This window comes from Nycticebus coucang, chromosome 6 (assembly GCF_027406575.1).
Source record: "Nycticebus coucang isolate mNycCou1 chromosome 6, mNycCou1.pri, whole genome shotgun sequence".
Taxonomy (NCBI): domain Eukaryota; kingdom Metazoa; phylum Chordata; class Mammalia; order Primates; family Lorisidae; genus Nycticebus; species Nycticebus coucang.
Window position 1 is genome coordinate 82444290 of NC_069785.1, and position 25551 is coordinate 82469840.

General features: G+C 38.5%; 1 protein-coding gene and 1 long non-coding RNA gene across 2 annotated transcripts in view; both read right to left on the minus strand.

The window, feature by feature from the left end:
- Positions 1–11871, minus strand: part of LOC128588735 (A disintegrin and metalloproteinase with thrombospondin motifs 7-like) — an 82377-nt gene extending 70506 nt beyond the window's left edge. Inside the window, 1 exon segment of the mRNA XM_053595567.1 lies at positions 11801–11871. Within this exon segment, the coding sequence (XP_053451542.1) occupies positions 11801–11871 (71 nt within the window).
- Positions 11872–16303: 4432 nt separating this feature from the next.
- LOC128589159 (uncharacterized) lies at positions 16304–22395 on the minus strand. The gene is made up of 3 exons (XR_008380858.1): positions 22333–22395; positions 16523–16594; positions 16304–16368 (listed from the first exon to the last, which is right to left on the minus strand). It is a non-coding gene; the product is annotated as an uncharacterized LOC128589159 (long non-coding RNA).
- Positions 22396–25551: the final 3156 nt, after the last annotated feature.

Genomic DNA, 25551 nt, shown 5'->3' on the forward strand with positions numbered 1-25551 from the left:
CACATCACCTTCTAAGACTTAACCAAAATCAAGTGGAAATGTTGAATAGGCCCATATCAAGTTCGGAAATAACATCAACCATACAAAATCTCCCCTAAAAGAAAAGCCCAGGACCAGATGGATTTAAGTCAGAATTCTACCAAACCTTTAAAGAGGAATTAGTACACTACTGGGACTTGATCAGATTAGAAAGCTTCTGCACAGCCAAGAACACAGTAAGTAAAGCAAGCAAACAGCCCTCAGAATGGGAGAAGATATTTGCAGGTTATGTCTCTGACAAAGGTTTAATAACCAGAATCCACAGAGAACTCAAATGCATTAGCAAGAATAGAACAAGGGATCCCATCGCAGGCTGGGCAAGGGATTTGAAGAGAAACTTCTCTGAAGAAGTAAGTCATGCGGCCTTCAGACATATGAAAAAATGCTCATCATCTTTAATCATCAGAGAAATGCAAATCAAAACTACTTTGAGATACCATCTAACTCCAGTGAGACTAGCCTATATCACAAAATCCCAAGACCAGAGATGTTGGCACAGATGTGGAGAAAAGGGAACACTTTTGCACTGCTGGTGGGAATGCAAATTAATACATTCCTTTTGGAAAGAGATATGGAGAACACTTAGAGATCTAAAAATAGATCTGCCATTCAATCCTGTAATTCCTCTACTGAGCATATACCCAGAAGACCAAAAATCACATCATAACAAAGATATTTGTACCAGAATGTTTACTGCAGCCCAATTCAGAATTGCTAAGTCATGGAAGAAGTCCAGGTGCAAATCGATCCACGAATGGATTAATAAATTGTGGCATATGCACACCATGGAATATTATGCAGCCTTAAAGAAAGATGGAGACTTTACCTCTTTCATGTTTACATGGATGGAGCTGGAACATATTCTTCTTAGTAAAGTATCTCAAGAATGGAAGAGAAAGTACCCAATGTACTCAGCCCTACTATGAGACTAATTTAGGGTTTTCACATAAAAGCTATAACCCAGTTACAACCTAAGAATATGGGGAAGGGGGAAAGGGAGGGGAGGGAGGGGGGAGGTGGGTAGAGGGAAGGGGATTGGTGGGATTACACCAGCGGTGCATCTTACAAGGGTATATGTGAAACTTGGTAAACGGTCTGTGAAGCTAGTGAATGATGCCCCATGATCATATCAATGTACACAGCTATGATTTAATAAAACAAAACAAAACAAAAAAAATGAAAATAAAATAACAAATAAAAAAAATAAAGAGGAATTAGTACCTATATCAACCTGTTCCAAAAGGTAGAAAAAGAAGGAAAACTACCCAACACGTTCTATGAAGCAAACATCACCCTGATCCCCAAACCAGGAAAAGACCCCAAAACAAAATTATAGACCAATATCACTAATGAATATAGATGCTAAAATATTCAACAAGATTCTAACAAACATTATCCAGCAACATATCAAACAAATCACACATCATGACCAAGTCGGCTTTTTCCCAGGGTCTCAAGGCTGGTTTAATATATGTAAATCTATAAATGTAATTCAGCACATAAACAAATTAAAAAACAAAGACCATATGATTCTCTCAATCGATGCAGAAAAAGCTTTTGATAATATCCAGCATCCCTTCATGATCAGAACACTTAAGAAAATTGTTTTAGAAGGGACATTTCTTAAACTAATAGAGACCATCTACAGCAAACCCACAGCCAGTATCATATTGAATGGAGTTAAATTGGAATCATTTCCACTCAGATCAGGAACCAGACAAGGCTTGCGCATTGTCTCCATTGCTTTTTAACATTGCAATGGAAGTTTTAGCCACCGCAATTAGGGAAGAAAAGGTGATCAAGGGTATCCACATAGGGTCAGAAGAGATCAAACTTTCGCTCTTCACAGATGATATGATTGTATATCTGGAAAACACTAGGGACTCTACTACAAAACTCTTAGAAGTGATCAAGGAATACAGCAGCGTCTCAGGTTACAAAATCAGCATTCATAAATCGGTAGCCTTTATATATACCAACAATAGTCAAGTTGAAAAAACAATTAAGGAGTCTATCCCATTCACAGCAGTGCCAAAGAAGGTGAAATATTTGGGAGTTTATCTAACAAAGGACGTGAAAGATCTATATAAAGAGAACTATGAAACTCTAAGAAAAGAGATAGCTGAGAATGTTAACAAATGGAAAAATATACCATGTTCATGGTTGGGAAGTATTAACATTGTTAAAATGTCTATACTACCCAAAGCAATATATAATTTCAACGCAATCCCCATTAAAGCTCCACTGTCATACTTTAAAGATCTTGAGAAAACAATACTTCGTTTTATATGGAATCAGAAAAAACCTCGAATAGCCAAGACATTACTCAGAAATAAAAACAAAGCAGGAGGAATCACGCTACCAGACCTCAGACTATACTACAAATTGATAGTGATCAAAACAGCATGATAGTGGCACAAAAACAGAGAAGTAGATGTGTGGAACAGAATAGAGAACCAAGAGATGAATCCAGCTACTTACCATTATTTAATCTTTGATAAGCCAATTAAAAACATTCAATGGGGAAAAGATTCCCTATTTAACAAATGGTTCTGGGTGAACTGGCTGGGAACCTGTAGAAGACTGAAACTGGACCCACACCTTTCACCATTAACCAAGATAGACTGTCACTGGATTAAAGATTTAAACCTAAGACATGAAACTATAAAATACTAGAAGAGAGTGCAGGGAAAACCCTTAGAAGAAATTGGGTTGGGCGAGTTTTTTATGATAAGGACCCCCCGGGCAATTGAAGCTGCTTCAAAAATACACTATTGGGACTTGATCAAACTAAAAAGCTTCTGCACAGCCAAGAACACAGTAAGTAAAGCAAGCAAACAGCCCTCAGATTGGGAAAAGATATTTGCAAGTTATGTCTCTGACAAAGGTTTAATAACCAGAATCCACAGAGAATTCAAACGCATTAGCAAGAATAGAACAAGGGATCCCATCGCAGGCTGGGCAAGGGACTTGAGGAGAAACTTCTCTGAAGAAGACAGGTGCACGGCCTTCAGACATACGAAAAATGCTCATCATCTTTAATCATCAGAGAAATGCAAATCAAAACTACTTTGAGATATCATCTAACTCCAGTGAAACTAGCCTATATCACAAAATCCCAAGACCAGAGATGTTGGTGTGGATGTGGAGAAAAGGGAACACTTTTGCACTGCTGGTGGAATGCAAATTAACACAGTCCTTTAGGAAAGAGATATGGAGAACACTTAGAGATCTAAAAATAGATCTGCCATTCAATCCTGTAATCCCTCTACTGGGCATATACCCAGAAGACCAAAAATCACATCATAACAAAGATATTTGTACCAGAATGTTTATTGCAGCCCAATTCATAATTGCTAAGTCATGGAAAAAGCCCAAGTGCACATCGATCCACGAATGCATTAATAAATTGTAGTATATGTACACCATGGAATATTATGCAGCCTTAAGGAAAGATGGAGACTTTACCTCTTTCATGTTTACATGGATGGAGCTGGAACATATTCTTCTTAGTAAAGTGTCTCAAGAATGGAAGAAAAAGTACCCAATGTACTCACCCTTATTATGAAACTAATGTAGGACCTTCACATGAAAGCTGTAACCCAGTTACAACCTAAGAATAGGGAGAAGGGGGAAAGGGAAGGGTGGGAGCAGGGAGGGAGGTGGAGGGAGGAGGATTAATGGGATTACACCAGCGGTGCATCTTACAAGGGTATATGTGACTCTTAGTAAATGTGGAATGTAAAGGTCTTAGCAAAATAACTAAGAAAATGCCAGGAAGGCTATGTTAACTAGTGTGATGAAAATGTGTCAAACGGTCTATGAACCAAGTGTATGGTGCCCCATGATCCTACTAATGTACACAGCTTTGATTTAATAAAAAAATAAAAAAATAAATAAAATAAATAATCTTATGCTGAATGATAGCTGGGTCATGGACGAGATTAAGAAGAAAATTTACCAATTTTTATTGGAACAGAGTGATAATGAAAACATGAATTATCAGAACTTATGAGAAACTTCAAAGGCATTCGTAAGAGGGAAATATATAGTGTTGCAAGCCTTCCCCAAGAGAATGGAAAGAGAAGTCAACATCTCTTTGAGAAGCAACTGAAAAAGGAAGAACATTTCAACCCAAACCCAGCAGAAGAAAAGAAATAACCATAATTAGAGCATAATTAAATGAAATTAAAAACAAAAGAGTCATTCAAAAGATCAATGAATCAAAAAGTTGTTTTTTTGAAAAGATTAATAAAATTTATAAACCTTTGGCTAACTTAACCAAAAACAGAGAAGTAAAATCCCAAATATATTTAATCAGAAATAACAAAGGCAAAATAACAAAGACACCTCAGAAGTTCAAAAAATCCTTTATGAATATTATAAATCCTCTATTCCCAGAGATATGAAAATCTGAAAGAAATAGACCAATACCTGGAAGCATGCCATCTTCCTAGACTCAGCCAGATAGAATTGGAAATGTTGAATAGACCTATAACAGGTACTGAAATTGCATCAGTTATACAAAATCTCCCAAAAAAGAAAAGTGCGGGACCAGTTGGCTTCAAAGCAGAATTCTAACAAACCTTTGAAGAGTAACTACTACCTATATTACATAACCTTTTCCACAAAATAAGAAAAAAAGAGGGACTACTCGCCAACACATTCTACGAAGCAAATATCACCCTGATTCCCAAATCAGGAAAAGACCCAACAAGAAAAGAAAATTGTAGACCAATTTCTTTAATGAATATAGATGCAAAAATATTCAATAAGATCCTAGCAAACAGAATCTGGCAACACATTGAACAAAGTACAAACCATGACCAAGTTGGATTTAAGAGTCTCTAGTTTGGTTCAATATATATAAATCTATAAATATAATACATCACATAAACAAAATAAAAAATGAAGACCATATGATTCTCTCAAATGATCCAGAAAAAGCTTTTGATAATATTCAACTTCCTTTCATGATCAGAACACTTAAGAAAATAGGTACAGAATGGACATTTCGTAAACCAGTAGAGGCCATCTACAATGAACCCAAAGCCAATATCGCATTGAATGCAGTAAAATTGAAAACATTTCCACTCAGATTAGGAACTAGGAAAGGATGCTCATTGTCTCCACTGCTATTTAACATTGTAATGGAAACCTGAGCCATCTCAATCATGCAAGAGAAGGTAATCAAGGGTATCCAGATACGGTCAAAAGAGATCAAACTTTCACTCTTCGTAGATGATATGATTTTATACCTGGAAAACCCCAAGGATTCAACAACAAAACTCTTAGAAGTGATCAAGGAACACAGCAGCATCTCAGGATAAAAATCAACACTCACAAATCAGTAGCTTATATATATATCAACAATAATCAAGCCGAAAAAACAGTCCTGGACTCTATCCCTTTTAAAGTAGTGCCAAAGCAGATGAAATATCTGGGAATTTACCTAACAAAAGACATGAAATATCTCTATAAGGAGAATAATGAAATTCTGAGAAAAGAAATAGCTGAAGATGTTAACAAATGAAAAAACATACCATACTCATGGCTGGGAAGAATCAACATTGTTAAAATGTCCACTGTACCCAAAGCAATATACAAATTTAATGCAATCCCTATTAAAGCAACTCTGTCACACTTTTAAGAACTGGAAAAAACAGTACTTCATTTTATGTGGAATAAAAAAAAAAAAAAACTCAAATAGCCAAGACACTACTCAGAAATAAAAACAAATCAGGAGGAATTGTGCTATGTAAATCTATAGTGATCAAAACAGCATGGTACTGGCACAAAAATAGAGATAGATGTATGGAACAGAATTGAAGACCAAGAGGTGACCCCAGACACTGACCATCATTTGATCTTTGGTAAGCCTATCAAAAATATAAATTGGGGGAAAGATTCCCTGTTTAACAAATGGTGCTGGGTGAATTGGCTGGAGACTTGTAGAAGACTGAAACTGGACCCACACCATTTGCTGTCATAAAAAATTGATTCTCACTGGATAAGAGATTTAAACTTAATGAAGATTCTTGTAGAGAGTTCAGGGGAAACACTTGAAGAAAATGGCCTGGGAGAACACTTTATGAGGAGGACCCCCCTGGGCAATTGAAGCAAGACCAAATATATATTACTGGGATCTGACCAAACTAAAAAGCTTCTTCACAGCCAAGAACACAGTAAGTAAAGCAAGCAGACAGCCCTAAGAATGGGAGAAGATATTTGCAGGTTATGTCTCTGACAAAGGTTTGATAACCAGAATCCACAGAGAACTCAAACTTATGAATAAGAAAAGAACAAGTAATCCCATTTCATTGTGGGCAAGAGACTTGAACAGAAGCTTCTCTGCAGAAGACAGGTGCATGGCCTACAGACACATGAAAAAATGCTCATCATTGTTAATCGTCAGAGAAATGCAAATCAAAACCACTTTGAAATATCATCTAACTCCTGTAAGAGTTCCCCAAATAACAAAATCCCAAAACTACAGATGTTGGCATGGATGTGGAGAGAAGCGAACACTTCTGCACTGCTGGTGGGAATGCAAACTAATACATCCCTTCTGGAAAGAAGTTTGGAGAACACTTAGGAAACTAAATATAGACCTGCCATTCTATCCTGTAATTCCTCTATTAGGTATATATCCAGATGACCAGATGTCACTTTACAACAAAGATATTTGCACAAGGATGTTTATTACAGACCAATTCATAATCACCAACTTATGGAAATAGCCCAGGTGCCCACTGACCCATGAATGGATTAACAAATTGTGGTATATGTATACCAAGGAATATTATGCAGCCATAAAAGATGGAGACTTTACCTCTTTTATGTTTACATGGATGGAGCTGGATCATATTCTTCTTAGTAAAGTATCTCAATAAGGGACATTTCTTAAACTATAGAGGCCATCTATAGCAAATCCATAGCCAATATCGTATTGAATGGAGTTAAACTGAAATTATTTCCACTTAGATCAGGAACCAGGCAAGGTTGCCCATTGTCTCCATTGCTTTTTAACATTGCAATGGAAGTTTTAGCCATTGAAATTAGGGAAGAAAAGGCGATCAAGGGTATCCACATAGGGTCAGAAGAGATCAAACTTTCACTCTTCGCAGATGATATGATCGTATATCTGGAAAACACTAGGGTTTCTACTACAAAACTTTTAGAAGTGATCAAGGAATACAGCAATGTCTCAGGCTACAAAATCAACACCCATAAATCTATAGCCTTTATATATACCAACAATAACCAAGCCGAACAAACAGTCAAGGACTCTATTCCTTTCACAGTAGTGCCAAATAAGATGAAATATTTGGGAGTATACCTAACAAAGGATGTGAAAGATCTCTACAAAGAGAACTATGAAACATTAAGAAAAGAAATAGCCAAAGATGTTAACAGATAGAAAAACATACCATGCTTATGGCTGGGAAGAATGAACATTGTTAAAATGTGCCTACTACCCAAAGCAATATATAATTTTAATGCAATTCCTATTAAAGCTCCATTGTCACATTTTAAAGCTCTTGAAAAAATAATAATTTGTTTTATATGGAATCAGAAAAAACCTCGAATAGCCAAAGCATTATTCAGCAATAAAACCACACCAGGAGGAATTATGCGACCAGACCTGAGACTGTACTATAAATTGATAGTGATCAAAACAGCATGGTACTGGCACAAAAACAGAGAAATAGATGTCTGGAACAGAATCTTTTGACCAAGAGATGAATCCAGCTACTTATTGTTATCTGATCTTTGACAAGCTAATTAAAAACATTTAGTGGGGAAAAGATTCCCGATTTAACAAATGGTGCTGGGCGAACTGGCTGGCAAGCTGTAGAAGACTTAAACTGGACGCACATCTTTCACCATTAACTAAGATAGACTCTCACTGGATCAAAGATTTAAACTTAATACATGAAACTATAAAAATGCTTGAAGAAAGTGCAGGGAAAACTCCTGAAGGAATCGGCCTGGGTGAATATTTTATGAGGAGGACTCCCCAAGCAATTGAAGCAGTATCAAAAATACACTACTGGGACCCGATCAAACTAAAAAGCTTCTGCACAGCCAAGAACATAGTAAGTATAGCAAGCAGACATCCCTCAGAATGGGAGAAAATATTTGCAGGTTATACCTCCAATAAAGGTTTAATAACCAGAATCCACAGAGAACTCATTAGCAAGAAAAGAACACATGACCCCATCTCAGGGTGGGCAAGGGACTTGAAGAGAAACTTCTGCAAAGAAGACAGACGCACAGTCTACAAACACATGAAAAAAAACTCATCATCCTTAATCATCAGAGAAATGCAAATCAAAACTACCTTGAGATATCACCTAACCCCAGTAAGAGTAGCCCACATAACAAAATCCCGAAACCAGAGATGTTGGCGTGGATTTGGAGAAAAGGGCACACTTCTACACTGCTAGTTGGAATGTGCACTAATACGTCCTATCTGGAAGGATGTTTGGAGAATACTTAGAGACCTAAAAATAGACCTGCCATTTGATCCTATAATTCCTTTACTAGGTTTATACCCAGAAGACCAAAAATCACAATACAACAAAGACATCTGTACCAGAATGCTTATTGCAGCCCAATTCATAATTGCTAAGTCATGGAAGAATTCCAAGTGCCCATCTACCCACGAATGGACTAGCAAATTGTGGTACATGTATACCATGGAATATTACGCAGCCTTAAAGAAAGATGGAGACTTTACCTCTTTCATGTTTACATGGATGGAGCTAGAACATATTCTTCTTAGCAAAGTCTCAGGAATAGAAGAAAAAGTATCCAATGTACTCAGCTCTACTATGAAGCTAAATTATAGCTTTCACATGAAGGCTATAACCCAACTATAGCACAAGACTATGGGGAAAGGGCCAAGGAAGGGGAAAGGAGGGGGGAGGTTAGGGTGGAGGGAGAGTAATTGGTGGAGCCACACCTGCGGTGCATATTAGAATGGGTACAGGCAAAACTTACTAAATGCAGAATACAAATGCCTACATACAGTAACTAAGAAACTGCCATGAGAAGGCTACCTTGAACAGTTTGATGAGAATATTTCAGATTGTATATGAAACCAGCACATTGTACCCCTTGATTGCACTAATGTACACAGCTATGATTTAACAATAAAAATAATTTAAAAAATAAAAAGAAAATAAAAAAATAAAAAAATAAAGATTTCCTACAATAAAAAAATAAAAAGAATGGAAAAAAATACCAAACGTACTCAATACTATTATGAAATCAATATATAATCACCCACACTTTCATACAAAAGATATAACACAATTATAGCCAAGAATGAAAGAGAGATGAGGAGAGGGAGGGGAGGGGAGGGGGTAGACAGGTGGCAGGAGGGTAATTGATGGAACATGTCAAACATATTAATAGCAGCGTATAAATGTCTAAACACAACAATTAAATGAGTGAGGTGAATCGTATATTAACCAGCTTGATGTAAACATTCCAAATGGTATATAAAATCAGAACACTGTACCCCCCCAAAAAATAAAATAAAATAAAAAATGGGTTTCTACACAAAAAAATTAAAAAAATAAAAATATGGAGACTTTATATCCTTTGCATTAACCTGGATAAAAGTGGGACACATTGCTTTTAGTAAAGCATCACAAGAATGGATAAGCAAGAATCCTATGTACTCAATTCTTGTATGAGGAGAGTTGATGACCTAGTACACAGTGGGGGGTGGGGGAAGGAGAGAGCTGAGAGAAGGAAGAAGGGAGGGGGTTGGGGAAAGGAAGAGCAGAGAGAGGAATGAAGGGAGGTGGGTGGAGGAAAGGAATAGCAGAGAGGGAAGGAAGGAAGGGGATGGGGGGTTATGGTGTGTGACACAACTTTTGGGGCAGGACACAATTATAAGAGGGACTTGACCTAACAAATGCAATCAGTGTAATCTGGTTCTTTGTACCCTCAATGAATCCCCAACAATTAAAAAAAATCACTTAATATTTCTATTTTTTATAGTGCAATTTTAACCCCCTGCAGAGAGTCTGACACATCTGTTCAAGGGCTCTGCGTGTTGGTGAGGAAATCAGGGTAAGTAATCCAATGCATACCTCTTAAAATGTACTAGCTGCCTACCTATAAGCTCTCCTCTTAGCCTTAGAGAGGCAAAGGTTAACAAGATGAGTTTTTGACCACTCATCAGGTAGGAGAAGGCAGACATATGAACAGTAAACCACAGAACAGTTCATTACCAAAGTACAAATGAAGTGCTGTGGAGAGATAAAGAAATCAATAGACAATACAACCTCATTTAGTTCACAGATGAGGGAGATGTGGACAGGTGGTCCTATAACAGAGGCTATAACCTCAGACTTGAGAGAGAGAGAGTAAAACATAAGTACCCTGCAAGGTAATTCCTGAATTTTACCGTGATCCTATAGGAAAAAAAAGGGAAAATAAGAGCTCCAATTAACCAAACGCAGTTACCAGAGATTATCTCCTTCTCACTTATTTAGGAATAGTATTTTAGTAAACTCATAGGTTAATTCTTTCAGTATTAGCAGAATAATAGTAATAATAATTATTATTATTATTTTACAGTTTTATGCTGGGGCTGCATTTGAACCTGACACCTCCAGCATATGAGGCCAGCATCCTACTACTTGAGCTACAGACGCCGCCCCTATTTTTATTATTTTTTGAGACAGAGGCTCACTTTGTCACCCTTGGTAGAGTACTATGGCGTCACAGCTCACAGCAACCTAAAACTCTTAGCTTAAGTGATTCTATTGCCTCAGCCTCCCAAGAAGCTGGGGCTACAGGCACCCGCCACAATGTCCGGCTATTTATTGGTTGTAGTTGTCATTGTTGTTTGGCAGGGCTGGGCTGGATTCAAACTCACCTGCTCTGGTGGTATGTGGTAGGTGCCCTAGCTGTTGGGCTACAGGAGTTGACCCAGCAGAATTACTTTTAATAATGTTTATAGAAAAATAACATGACTAAATTTCATAGGAATTTTATGGGGAAAAGCTAAACCATAAGGTGCAATGAAAAATATCAAAAGATGGCTGGGCACAGTGGCTCATGCATGTAATCCTAGCTTTCTGGGAGGCCGAGGTGGGTGGATTGCCTGAGCTCAGGAGTTTGAGACTAGCTTGAGCAAGAGGGACACCTTGTCTCTAAAAATAGCCAAGTGTTGTGGGGCGTGCATGTAGTCACAGGTATTTGGTAGTCTGAGGCAAGGGAATCACCTGAGCCCAGGAGTTTGAGGTTACTGTGAGCCGTGATGCCACAGGAGTCTACCAAGGGTGACAAAGGGAGACTCTGTCTCCAATTAAAAAAAAAAATCAAAAGATAAATGCCAAATCAAGTTTGGTTAAAACAATAAACATAATTTAAATGTGATATGCAGTCACATGTATAAAATACATGATTATTGTGATGGAGATTTTAGATTCAAATTTTATGAATGGAATTGTATCAAAGAAGGCGTTCAAACAAAAATCTGTCGCTATATGTATCTACCATTCTTCACTCACAGGCTATATTCAGAGTGCAATGTAAGGTCTCACTATCACTTGGTAATTAAATACTCACTTATTCTTCCGTGCCAGGCTAAAAACATGACTCTCCAGGTATTAAAAGCTGTGGTGTCTCTTAAACTGACAGAGTATTGGAACACAATACCTAGCCCAATGCAATTATGAAGAAGCCCCAAGTCAGAGTTTATCAGCAAGGACATGCAGCCATGCAGGCTGGCTACCTGCAGTAAGGGCGGAAGGCAGACACAGTCCTTTGCTTCTTTTCTGCTTCCTTCTGAACTTTGTCCCTCATTGCCTAAACATGGTAATGTGGCTTCTAGCCCTGCCAGGGTCACAGCTGCGGCGAGTGTTTGAGTTCTCACCTGCCTGCTGCTGGTGTGAGAGGATTTCTAGCAGTCTGGATATGGCATTTATTCTACAGCTGACTCTCTCAGGGACACTTCTGCGACCATTCCTGTCCTCACCTACATTGCTGTGCCCTTGGTGAAAGCATTTCATTCTGCTTCTTAGTTCCTAAGGGAATCTGAGACCCGCTTTGGGTTGTTCTCTTCTGAAGTCTGTGTACACCCTTTAACAGCTCTTTTCCATGGGATCTACGATGGTTCCCCTCCCTCCATGACTGTCCTGCTTTCGTACTTACCCAGTATCTGGTCATCTTAAAACACTCAAATACCCTTTGCAAAAACCAACGCTGAGCGTTCAGACCGGTGTCAGCTGAGTGGCCGTCCTTTTCCCTTCCTAGCCTGTAGGCTCACTGAAGCCTCTCTCAGGCTCCATTTCCTGAGCCAAAGGCTTGCTTCCAGAAATGCAAGGGACTCACAACAAGCTCCTCGAAGATGGTTTGATGTGAAAAACAAGGATCCGTTCACCCTCCCTATTTGGCAACTTTATAATTTTTCTTCATGAAATGCATTTCCAGATTTATAGCAGTTTAGCTTCCCATCATATTTCTGTGCTAATGCAAGCCTGAAACCGTTCAGAAAGCAGCACACCACTTACATGTAACTCAGAGAACTTTCTGCGGGGAAAGAGGAGGAAATACCATGTTCCTGACTAAAATACAGATTTATCTGTGACAGAAAGGAGACAGAAAGGAGGAATATGAATACAAATAAAGCTTCTATTTCAAAGATTAATTCTCAAAAATTTCATGTCCCACTATTAGGTATTATTATTTTCATCCTAAGGTCAGCCATATTCCAACATATTAATTAAAATATTATACCCTGACACTTATGCTTGCAACTAGCTGGATTGAAATGACTCAGGATTTACCTGAAAATGAATCTGAGCAAATATAAAGGTATCTAGACAGAAAATGCGTATCACTCAGTAAGTGTAATAATCATAGTAGTAGAAATTGAGTGAAATTCTGATAGTTTTGAATGGATAGTGTAACAATTTATAAATCTTCTCTAGGACTACTTATTAAATTGTTTTAATTGGGATTTGGTTGCAAAATAAGTTACGAAGGAAAATCATTCCATTAAAAACCGCATATCTCCACATGTTGCGTTTATTAAACTTTATAAACAGGTGACTCTCTAACCTTTCCTTCTTCACCAGAGGGATCCACTTCCAACTCTCTTTGGAAGTGCTCTAAACTTTCCCTTTGTTCTTCCTAAATAAAATTTCTCTTTGTTTACCTTAAATTCGTGTAGGGGACTTTTGCTCTCTATCCACACTGTCTGTGCTACTCTAGTTTTATTTTCAGTTTCCACTTACTTTTGCTTTTGGTTACTGTGATGCCTCACTTGTACTTTCTCGCTCAGCTGAATAACTGAATCAGGTCAACATGATTCAGGGAACCAGAATCCCTGATCCCCAACATCTTTTCTGGTGCCACAAAACCTGGGAAGAAAACCCTCAACATCATTCCTGGCACAGAAACTCCAGGAAAAAGAACCCCAGAGGACCCCTGTATTCCCCGCATTCACATAGGATCTCAGGATTCAGCAATTCCAGGTTAAGATGAGGGTGATGCAGGGATTCTGGCAAATACTGATGGAACCCTTTGACCAAGTGGCCAGAAAATTCCAACACCTGAAATCTCCTTCAATTAGAGAACATGAGGAGAATCCCTGATAGGAACCAGTTCATGAAGCCATGAAGCTAGAATATTTTTAACAAAGCTGTGATATCCTGAGAACTTAAATGTAATTTCCAAAGTGAAAGTCTAATTTAAAACCAAAGCTTATACACATCTCCTAAAAGATGTCTCTCTTAATAGAATGTTGAAAATAGTAAACAAGGTCAAATGTATTTGTTTTCAGAATAGGACTTACAAAATGAAAAATATATGCAGCCTGAAGCTACAAGGTCTCAAACAAATAAAAAATAAATCCATGTGAATGCAGGAAAAGGGCAGGAAAATAGAGTTCAAAAAATATAGGCCAAAAAATTCTCGAATTCAGTGAAAAGCAACCGATACATCTAAGAAGCTCAAAAGAAACCCACAAAAACCCATGTCATATGAACAAAAAAAGACGTGTTCCTAAAACCATCCTTACGAAAATATTTAAAGACAATGCTGAGAAAAAAATCTTGAAGGCAATGACAAAAGCAATCTATCCCATAAAGAACACAAAAATAATTAGTGGCTGGTTTTTCATTAAAAAAGAGGAAAGTTAGGGTACATTAGGATGATATATTCAAAGAGACTCAAAGAAAAAAGGGGTGAGTGGCAAAACTATCCTTATTAAAACATAGGCAAAACAGACATTGCCAGCTAAAAGACTAAGGAAAGATGACCATAAAAAGTAATACTGTTTGTTGAAAATAGAGGTGGTGACAAAGGAGAATCAAGGCATCCAATTAGATATGAGAAAAACAGCAAATAAGTAGCAACAGGCCAGTTTAAGTATAGCTTCTTCAATACTAGTAAGTACAGATGAACTGAACACAACCCTGAAATGGCAGTGGTTGTCAGACCGGATAAAGTGCAAGATCCATCTATTAAAGAACTTACAATATAGGATCTCTCATTACTCTGAAGAAGGTGACAAAAACCCAACTAAGAAAGGGGGGAAATATTTCAGTTGATGTTTCTCCAAAGAAGATGTACAAATGACCAACAGGTACAGGACAAGATGCTCAAAACCACTAGTCACTAGGGACATTATCTAATTTAAGAGATTAAAATTTGGGTGAGAGTAATTTGGATATCAGTGGTGTAAGAGCCACTTCCTATTCACTAGAATGACCATGATCAAAATGGCTGACTATAAGACTTGGAATCAACCCAAGTGCCCATCAATGCATGAAAGGATTTATAAACTGTGGTATATGTATACAATGGAATGCGATTCAGCCACAAAGAAGATGGAGACTTTACATCTTTTGTATTCACATGGATGGAGCAGATGAGCATTCTCCTTAGTAAAGTATCACAAGAAAGGAGAAGCAAGTGTCCAATGTATGTAATAGGAATATGAAAGCAACAGCGAAACAACTACACCCCACATGAGAAGAAAACACAATTAAATTCAGGTGGAGGTGGGAGGAGTGAAAAAGGAAAGGGAAGGAAGGAAGGGGATCGGTAAACTCCCACCAACAGGGCACAATGTAAGGTTACATGGCAGCGTGGGAAAACAAGAGACTCAGAGAATCAATATACAACATTCCCATTGCTGTCACATCTTATGAATTTGATATAAAGAATAATTGAATTTTCATAATTATTAATCTTACTGTTCTTTCCCTGTAGTCAGAATAAAATAAAAGACCCACTTCACGATGAAAGTTCCTTAATAACATACTTAACTCACTTCTGAAATAGTACATATATTATGTTTATTTTATGGAGTAATGTTTCTGGTGAACAGAAGGCCTACAAATGTTTTTTAATCAGTTTCAAATATCTATTTAGGAATATATATATATATATATACACACACGTATATAAAATTTCATTTTGTTAAAAGGAAAAATGAACTGAAAAGTATTGCAATTATTCTTAGAAGCACTCTTATTTCTTGTGATGGCAGACCGAGTTACTGGACTCAGTTTTCCTGTCTTACTATACATCATAACTTCGAGCTACAACAAAAGGAAAATCATAATTGAAGAGGAAAGCCCCAAGCACCAACATTTAGCAGAGAAAAGTACTATTGTACATATCTAGAAGTAAATATCATGGGTGGTAAAATAGAAATGCAGTGTAAAAATGCATCTGAGTGCAAAGAAATTTCATTGTTCTTCTGAAAGTATAAAGACCAAAATCAAACTAGTGAAAGTATGATAAAGAGAGAAAACTTAGTATCATTCCAATCTAGTTCTTTGTACTCCCTAGAAAACCTTGGCAAGTCATTCCAAGTGTCAAACCCACAAGCCAGAGCATAGAAGCGCTTCAGTGAGCCGCCATGATGACGTAGGGGTGTGAGAGAAGTAGTGGGTAAAGCAAGCTCAGAGGGTAGGCTCTGTGCTAAGCCATATGCAAAGGCTAACGAATTTCCTCAAGCCCTTGGGTAACTTACGAAGTCATAGTCAATGTCTCAACACCTAATTCTGATTTAAGACAATGCCCTACTTTGTTACTCAGAGAATAATATTTAGAATAATGTTTAAAATAAGTCACCTCAAATGCCCCTGGAATGAGAGCAAGTGTAAAGGCGACCTACTTATAATCAGACCACCCTTGAAAGAGAATGATTTATACATGATTTATATACATGACACATGATTTATACATAAAAAGGATGAAAATTATCCATTACCTTTTCACTTATTCCATATATGGTAACCATCTGTTTTGCTCTGTTAGTTACATTATCACCATCCCGGGAACCACCTAAATGAAATATGTTTAAAAATATACAACTCAATTTTTAAAAATATCTTTAAACCTACAAACAAAATTTGAACTTAAGGCACTCTTTCAGCCAACCCGTGGTGATATGGTGCATTCCAACTATGAGCTCTGCCACTCTTCCTCCCACACTCACATCAATTTGTTCAAGAAAGGGCTCTGCTTTCATTCCATCAGTCATTCTTAGGCAACAGGGGCACCTAAAAAACTGAAAAAGAATCATATGGTTACCAAGGACAGAACTCCAGATACAATCCTGAAATAGTGACAGTGAAAACCAGAATTATCATTTAGCGCTTAAGTGTTTGATACCATGATTCTGAATAAAGAAAGCAGAGAGATAGCTATGACTGATAACAAAACCAGCAGTACAGAAATAATGTTTATAAAGTAAAATTTTATTTTGAAAACAATAAGTGCATAACCCTGCAACAGGACTGTTTTCTCCCCAATTAGTTAAAAATTTCAAAAATGGCTATAATTGAGGCTGGGCGAGCGGCTCATGCCTGTAATTCTAGCACTTGGGATGTGGGGGCAGGTGAATTGCTTGAGCTCTCAGGTTTGAGACTAGCCTGAGCCAGAGAGCCAGACCTTGTCTCTAAACATAGCAGGATGTTGTGGTGGGTGCCTGGAGTCCCAGCTACTCGGAAGGCTGTGGCAGGAGAATCACTTGAACCCAAGTGTTTGAGGTTGCTGTGAGTTATGACACCACTGCACTCTACTAAGGGCAACAAAGGAAAGATATGATGATAGACTTGAAGAAAAAGTCTTAGAAAAACGATTGAATCAATTACCACGGCCCAAAATTTCTCTCTTTTGCGAGATCTGAGAAATTTTAAGAACTATTATTTGGTTCCATTACTCAAATTAAATAATATGCACTTGTAACATAAAATATATTAAGATAATCATTGTTATTAACAGGGAAAAATCCATGAATGCCACCATCCGATTTCAAGATGTCTCAAGACGTTAAAGAAGAATGGTGAATTCTTTTCACAAACATTTCAATTAGCAATTGCCTACATAAGCTTTTGAAAGGCTCTATTTGAGAACAACCAAACAAAAACTACAAAAGTTCATGTGTTCCAGTGCTGGCCCTCAGGTCCTCATTGTAGCTTTGTCCATAGGCATCTCATCTTCTGTGTAACATAAGGTAATAATAGCATAACCAGATACTAGTGGTGGTCTTTTTTTAAAATTCATTTCCACACTTCTTTTAGCCCCTCATAGAAAAATTTAATTAAGCAAACCACTGTATTAGAAAGGTATATTTCAATCAGTGAAACCCATTTTTCTTTGCAAATCACAAACCTATTCATGAGGTTTTCATCCATAGATTGGACCAATATTGAAAATATTGGGGAGGACTAATAAAAATATCATAGTTACAAAAGAACAATATAGAATAGCAACTGGTTACATAGCACTTATGTGGTAAAATAAATAAATGTGGGAGATGAGCATCATATACCATTTTGAATAAGAGACTTGAGTTTACTTAAACTTTAGTATCCATAGGATACTAAATATTTTAAACAGCATAAAGTTTTTTTTTAAAGAAAGTGGGTATAATTCACTCCACAACACATGCCACTATAGAAATTTGTATGTACACACCCAAACTGTCAGAACTATCATCTTAATTTTTACATCAAAAGGGAAAGAAGAATTCTATTTCTAGAAAGTAATGTGGTAATTAACAAGAAAGTTTAATTAGGCTGCTTTTAACATAGTCCAAAGTTTAAAATAAAAATTAAAGAATAAATCAAAGTAACCATCCTTGTTATTAGTAATATTGGACAAGAGGTGCCCAGTCATATAATATAATTACATAACCAACTAGAATATATTTGTTCTTTAAGAGGAAAAATTTTGTTATTTTCAGGTATATAATTTTATGCTCCCATAACACTTCCTTTTGCCACCTTTCTCTCTTTTCAGTCGGATACAAATGTCTTCTACGAAAGAAACAGAAGAACTAAAGAGTGTGGAGCTAGATAATCAGTTCTACTTCACTAATGAGATGGGAATTGTCAACAAAATTTTCCTATTCATTGACATTTGCTTGACTCTCAAATTAGGAATTTGTGAAATTATTTATTGCAAAACTGAAATACACTGACAGTTGAGTATTTGATTAAGATTAGATTCAAAACAACTACAGCTTCAGTGATCTGAATAGAATGTTTGCCAAGAAAATAATTATCTAACACATTGAAAAGGAAAAAGATATTAAAGCTAAAGAAAACAAACCCACTAGAGTTTTGTCTTTGGAAAACTCTAGTTTCTTCAGGGTAACCATTTGTTTTCTATGAACAGCTGCCTTTACTGCAGTTTTGTTCGCAAGAGTCTCCAACTCTGCTCCAGAAAAGCCAACAGCACCTCACGGGTCAGTGGCTGATGTGAGAAGGTCACATAATACGGAAAATCCAAGACACCTAAAGACAGTGCTTCCCAGAGAACTGGTGCTCCAAAGGAGAGAGAAAACAGCTATCCTGAGCCATGACTTAAAATAATCAAAATAACTCAGACTTAATTCATTAAAATTCTTAGGGGAAAGAGCTCAAGTCTGTCATTGAGATGGGCACTGGACGAATCATGAATGTTCTTAAATTGAAGTAACTTTGTGAAGAACTAACGTGGAGTTGCCTGACAGGACTTAGAAACTTCAGATATGCCCTTGATCACTACAAGCACAACCACAAGCTGATGAAGTGACTTGCAGACAACATTCTGTCCTCTAAACTGTGTGTTGAAATAATTTGAACATAAAACCTCCTTTTACAATTGGAAACACATTTAATTTATGAATTGATTCAACCATCTAAAAATACCACAGCTTTTTTTGTAGCTTTATTTGTTACTCAAGTCAGTTCCTAATATTTCCATGTGTTTTGTTTATGGTTTTCTTTCCTCTGTTTTGGCTGCAAACTGACCATGGCAGGAGCTACTGTTCCAGAAAGTTACTGTTCTTGTAGACTATATATATCTTCAAATATTATCTCTCTGAGCACTCTTTAAAAAAATGTTCTTTGGAATCAGAGATTAAAGCTAATAAAAATGGACTTTTAAATGATGTATAAATTGGAGGCAGGGCATAAAAGTGAACTGATCTTTTAATACATTTATCACACACGGACCACAACGGGGTGAGTGAATATTTTACCATTTTATAGAGATAATATTTATATTCTAGAATTAGACTTATACTAATCAAACTTTATTTAGATAACATTTCAAAATTTCTGGTTGACCTTTCTCATGTGTCCTCGGAGGTAAACTTGCGTGTTGTAACCACCAGGCCATATCAAGGTGCTAAAGGAAGAATTCAGAGAAAGAACACCCAGTAAGGATCAGACGGGGCTGCAGTCCAAGTTGAACAGGACTGAAACACTAAGGACATGAGTGGGAAAACAAATGCAGCCAGCGGGTAGGTCAAGTCTGGAACATCAATGTTCAGATAGCTCCTTTTAAAGTATGGCTCAACAAGCAGAAGGTAGAACAAGAGTTCACTGAGCTGTGTGTGTACAGACACATAATTATGCAGGCCAATGAGGGAACAAATTACTCTACACCAGACTGTTGTGAGAACCCCATGCCCACCTCAGCTGCTTAATGTGGTACGTTAGACAGGAGGCTTGGGCAGGCCAAAGCAAACTGCTGAGGAAACGACCACATGAAGAAATTCCACGGTCGGTGTCACAGCAGTCTAAAGGCTTGGAGGTGGTAATTTACAAAGGGCAGTTCTGGGATCAGATTTTTATCATCTGTTTCCAACTACCACTGACTGGGGGAATTTAGAGAGGATGAAGAGTCGATACCCTTCATGTGGCTCAGAAAAATCCTAAAAAGGTCTTTAAAGTCTTAATTTTAACTGTAAAATCTGTGGAAGTGATATAGCCTACCCTATGACATCTATGTATCCTTTACTATGAAAACTAACTTTTTAGAGTAATTGTTGTCGGGGAAAATTCACACCTGCAGACTCAGAAACCTTTTGAAACAGGGAAAATAATGCAGTGTCTTGAAAATATGAAGCCAGAAACAATGTGGAGGATGGTTTGATGGGAAAAGACCAGAAAGAAACAAGTTAGGCTGTCCGGTGAACCAGAAAATGGCATGGGAATTAGACCTCAAGGGGAAATAGGAATGGAGAGGACAGAGGCATCGAGTGCCAGGCTGTGACTCTGACTCTTGACTCTAACCTCCCCCCTCCACATCCCCAAGGTTAACACACAGAGACCTACACTCCCAACACAGACCCTGAGCTTTGTCTTGTGTGGGTCAAGGCCTTTGGCCCTTTGGAAGTTCCTTGAAAAGCACTGACAGAAGGCAGATAGAGTAACAGGAGCAGAGGGTACAAATCTGTGTAACCTGCATACACAGGAGCCTGCAGAGTAAGATGCATCCCCACTGCCCCCAGTGAGGGACAGGGGCTTATGTACCATCTGGAGGCAACAGAAAGGATGGGAGCCTGGGACCAGTGTCTGGGAGAGTGGGGAGAAGGGGATTAGGTTGAGGACAATCATGATTACTATGGAGAATGTTTGGCCAGAGAACAGAAAGTGACTTACAAAGAGTTCTCTTTGCAATCTGAATGAGTCTGAGAGGCAGGACTTAATCTCATAAGTGAATCTGGGCAGATGTGGTTAGAGTCCTCCTCTTATGGGGAGGAGAAGAAAAAAACCCATGGTTCTCCTTGGGGGATCTGGATTTTAGGCTAATACAGGAACTTCAGCTTCTTTGGGAGACACTGTGGGGAGGTCAGGTCAGAGGGTGAGGGGAGTCTTCCTCAGTTCAGATGTCAAAGTGTTGTATTTCAGATATCAGTTTCTGAGCCTCAGTCTCAAAGATATTATCAGAAGTTAGCTCCATATGAATGATCTCTGTTTTTATTTTAAATTATCATTAAACAGCCTTATATGGTGTCATCAGTGAATTAATTTAGAGAACTTCTTAATAAGCTCTTCTCAAAACTCAGGGCTGGGAAGAAAAATTCTCATACTAAAGTATACATATGCCTTCTGTAAGTCAATAGTGAGTTCTATTTCTATACGGTGTATTTTTATTTGCCTCCACCCCTCAGAGATATATATTTGCACTATTTGAGAGGTCATTGTCCAGCCCCTTTTTTTTTTTTTTTATATTTTGTTTTTTCTGTTCTCATTATTTCTTGCTAATTTTAAGTAAATTTTGATTAATTTGGTAGAACAGCTCACTGGTCTCAGGGAAACATTTACTTGCCTTTACTGGTTTATTACAAAGGACATAGTAACAAACACCCAGACAAAGAGATACAGTGGGTGAGGCCTAGAAAGATCCTGAGTGAAGGAGCTTCTGTCCTGTGGAGTTCGGATGCACCACACTCCTGACACATGGACGCATTCTGGTTCACCTCCCAATAAGCCTCCAGCTGTTCCACTACCTGGGGCTCCCCAAATGCTGGTGTGTTGGACCTTGTAGGGAGTGTTAATTGGATAGGCATGATTGACCCACATGGAAGTGTGCCTGGACAGAAGCAGTGTGGTCTAATACTGTTGGACCGAGTGGGGAAGCCCAGCAAGGCCTGTGCATGCCCATTCTGTGATGCTTTCTTACCTACAGCAAAGGGGGGCAGGACCCTCTCTGCAATAAGTCAAGAAGGAGATTAGAGTCCTGCCTGGGACAGGTATAAGGAGGACAGAAGGTCGGAGAGAGATTGATTCTGTTTTCTGAGACCTACTTCTGGGCTAAAACACCCAAAACTATATCAAGAAATGGTAGCAAGGGCTGTGGGAGTTATAAACCAGAAACCAGGAACCTACATATATACGTCCACAATGTGTCCATATTATGATATATGTCCTCTAGGCAAACATTCTCCATAATGATCATGAATATCTTTCAAACCATTTAACTATACTTTTTCTATGTTTAGAAATGTTTAGAGACACACATACTTACCGTTGTGCTCCAGTTGTAAAGAGACTCAGAGGTGCATGGACATCTGACTTTGCACTGCTCATTCCAATTTGGCTAGATTAGAGAAAAAAAAAAAAAATATATATATGTATATAACACAAAAAATAAATTAGCTTGGCATGGACATTCTTGACTGAGTCCCAGCTACTCAGGAGGCTGAAGAGGGAGGGATACTTAAGGCCAAGAGTCCAGGAACAGTGCAAGAAACATAATGAGATCTGGACTTTTAAAAATGAAGATATTGCTGGAGGTCCCTGGAGGAAGATGGCCAACTATAGGCATCTTGCACCAGAGGCTCCTGTCCAGACAGGAAGGTACTGAACCGAATTGGACTCAGTGAAGGGAAAGGGGGGAGCTGAGCACAGAAAGAAGATAGGCAAGTGCACATCATCTCTGCTGAGACAAGCTGCCACTGCCAAAAAAAGGCACCAAGACAAAAAAGACTAGGTATGAAGCCCATCACCAAGAGGACAGGAGACCCATCTCCCAAGTGGGAGTCCGACTGTGGCCCTCTGCAAGCCAGCAGGGAGCAAAAGACTTCTCCCTGAACTCCATGGGAGAGAGCCACTAAAGCCCGGTCCTCCTTCTCCAGGGAGGTCCCACCTGTAAGCCTCAGCATCATCCTCCCTGGCATAAAAACAAATATCTTCCCTGCAAATCTGAATACCCAGTCCATCCTTCCCACCTCGCCTGGCTGTCTGAAGTTGTACACCCTGCAGACCCCAGAGTGTGTGGCAATTCCTGAGATGCCCAAGCATTGTATGGGCTGCTGGATAGTAGGACAGAAACTCGTGTGGAAGCAGGAGGCCTCTGGGAGAGGGACAAGCAGGAGAGAGGCACGCATGGAGGAGGCAGTGTGAGGCAGGCATAGGGGCACTGATGCCCCAGTTCTGACTTTGGAAGCAAAATTTCCTGACTCCCTTACCCACCAGAGGAGACCAGGCTCCAGCCCCTTGAGTTTAACAGATGGAAATACCGGTGGATTACAACTATCTGACTGCCTGAGACCCTTTGAACTCTTTCTCATGAGCAGGGATTATACTGCCTCTGAAAAAAATCTGATAGAATTTTTGACCTGGGCTGTTCACCAGGGACCCTTCAAGATTGAGCAGTGGTTATTTTGTGAGAGGGAGAGTTTATCGTCCTGTAGCTGTCGCTGAGGGGCAGTGGGGTGCCATAGGTGTGTGTATATTTCTCCAGATGAGATTCTAGCCGAATACCCAGACTCACGAGGAATGGGTAGAGGGTGGCTGACATCAACCCTGAGCCAGTTTACATTATCTCACTCAGCAGGTTGTCAGAGTCTCTGCCGGTAGCTGTAGGGGAAAACCCATAATCACAAGCTCATTGGCAGAGGACTGGTTAGTTCCTGGGGCTGCCAATAAATCTCACCCCACCATTTTAATTGCAAAATTCAGGAAAATACTCATGGGAGAAACCAGCAGAAGAAGTCTGCCAACATGAATAATTAGAATAGATCAGCTCCCACAAGGGATGACAAAGGAGATGCAATGGAAGATACCATTCCTAGAGAAATGGCCTAAGTGTCAGAAATAGAATTCAGAATATGGATAGCAAATAACATGAATAGAATGGAGGAAAACATGGAAATGGAAATCCAAAGTAGTTCAAAAGTTGCCTTGAGAAATCAATGAATTCAAAGACAATGTCACCAAGGATATGGACATAATGAGAAAAGATACAGCAAAGCTTACGGAATGAAAAGAGGTATTCACAGAGCTTTGAAATGCAGTGGAATCCCTCAGTAATAGAGTTCATCAGGCAGAAGAAAGGATCTCAGAGGTTGAAGACAAGGCTTTTGAATAACCCCAAGGATTCAAAGAGTCATTTAAAAAATGAGAACAAGAACAGCACATTCCTTGAGAAGAATTGTGGGATCATTCCAAAAGATCAAACATCTGAATTGCAGTGATTCCTCAAGGAGAACAGGGTGTCCTAAAGACGCAGATGCTCTACTCCAAGATAATAGGAGTAGATGTTCTACTCCTCAATAATAGGAGGAGAATTTCCAAAGCATTGCAAGAGATACAGAAATTCAGATACTAGATAGTTTCTGAGCCCCAGCAAGACTCAATACAAACAAATCTATCATCTCCTAGACGGATGGTAATAACTTTGCCAAAGTTAATATGAAGGAGAAAATCCTGCAAGCAGCCAGGCATAAGGAAAGCATCACCTACAAAGGGAAAAATATTAGGATGATGGCACATCTTTCAGCCAAAACGTTTCAAGGCAGAAGAGGATGGTCATCGACCTTCAACCTTCTAAAACAAAACAACTTTCAGCCCAGAATCCTGTATCCAGCTAAACTGGGTTTCATTTGTGATGTGATGGAGAAATCAAATACTTTACTGACATCCCTATGTTGAGGAAATATGACATAACTAGACCAACTCCCCAGGAAATACTCAGAACCATTTTCCATAATGACCAGCACAGTGGTCTACCACCAAAATAAAGTCACCCGGAATTTAAAGAACAAAAACAAACTTCCACTATGGTGAGGTTAAAAATATGCACTGGCCCTTTAAAAACCAAGATGGCCCACACATTCAATACCTATCAATTCTCTCAATTAATGTGAATGGCTTAAATTCTCCCCTAACAAGGCAGAGGCTGGTTGACTGGATACAAAACCCAGGCCAGGTACCTGTTGCCTGCAAGAGACTCACCTTACCTCAAAGGATTTCAAAAGTCTCAGGGTGAGGGGATGGATATCTATCACACAGGCAAATGGAAATCAGAAAAAAGGAGAGGTTGCAACCTTATTTGCAGATACAATTGGATTTAAATGAACAAAAATAAGGAAAGACAAGGATGGACAATGCATATTTGTCAAGGGAAACACTGAACATGAAGAGATTTCGATAATTAACATTATGCACCCTACGTGAATGCTCCTGAATTTATGAAACAAACCCTAATGAATATGAACAATTTGATATCTTCCTGCACTATAATAGTGGAGATTTTGACAACCCTTGGCACTTCTGGATAGATTATACAAGAAGAAACTAAACACAGAAATAACGGACTTAAATTTCACCCTAGAACAAATGGACCTAACACACATTTATAGAACATTTCATCCTAATAAAACTGAATACACATTCTTCTCATCAAACCATGGATCATCCTCAAAAACTGTTCATATCTTAGGACACGAGATCACTCTCAACA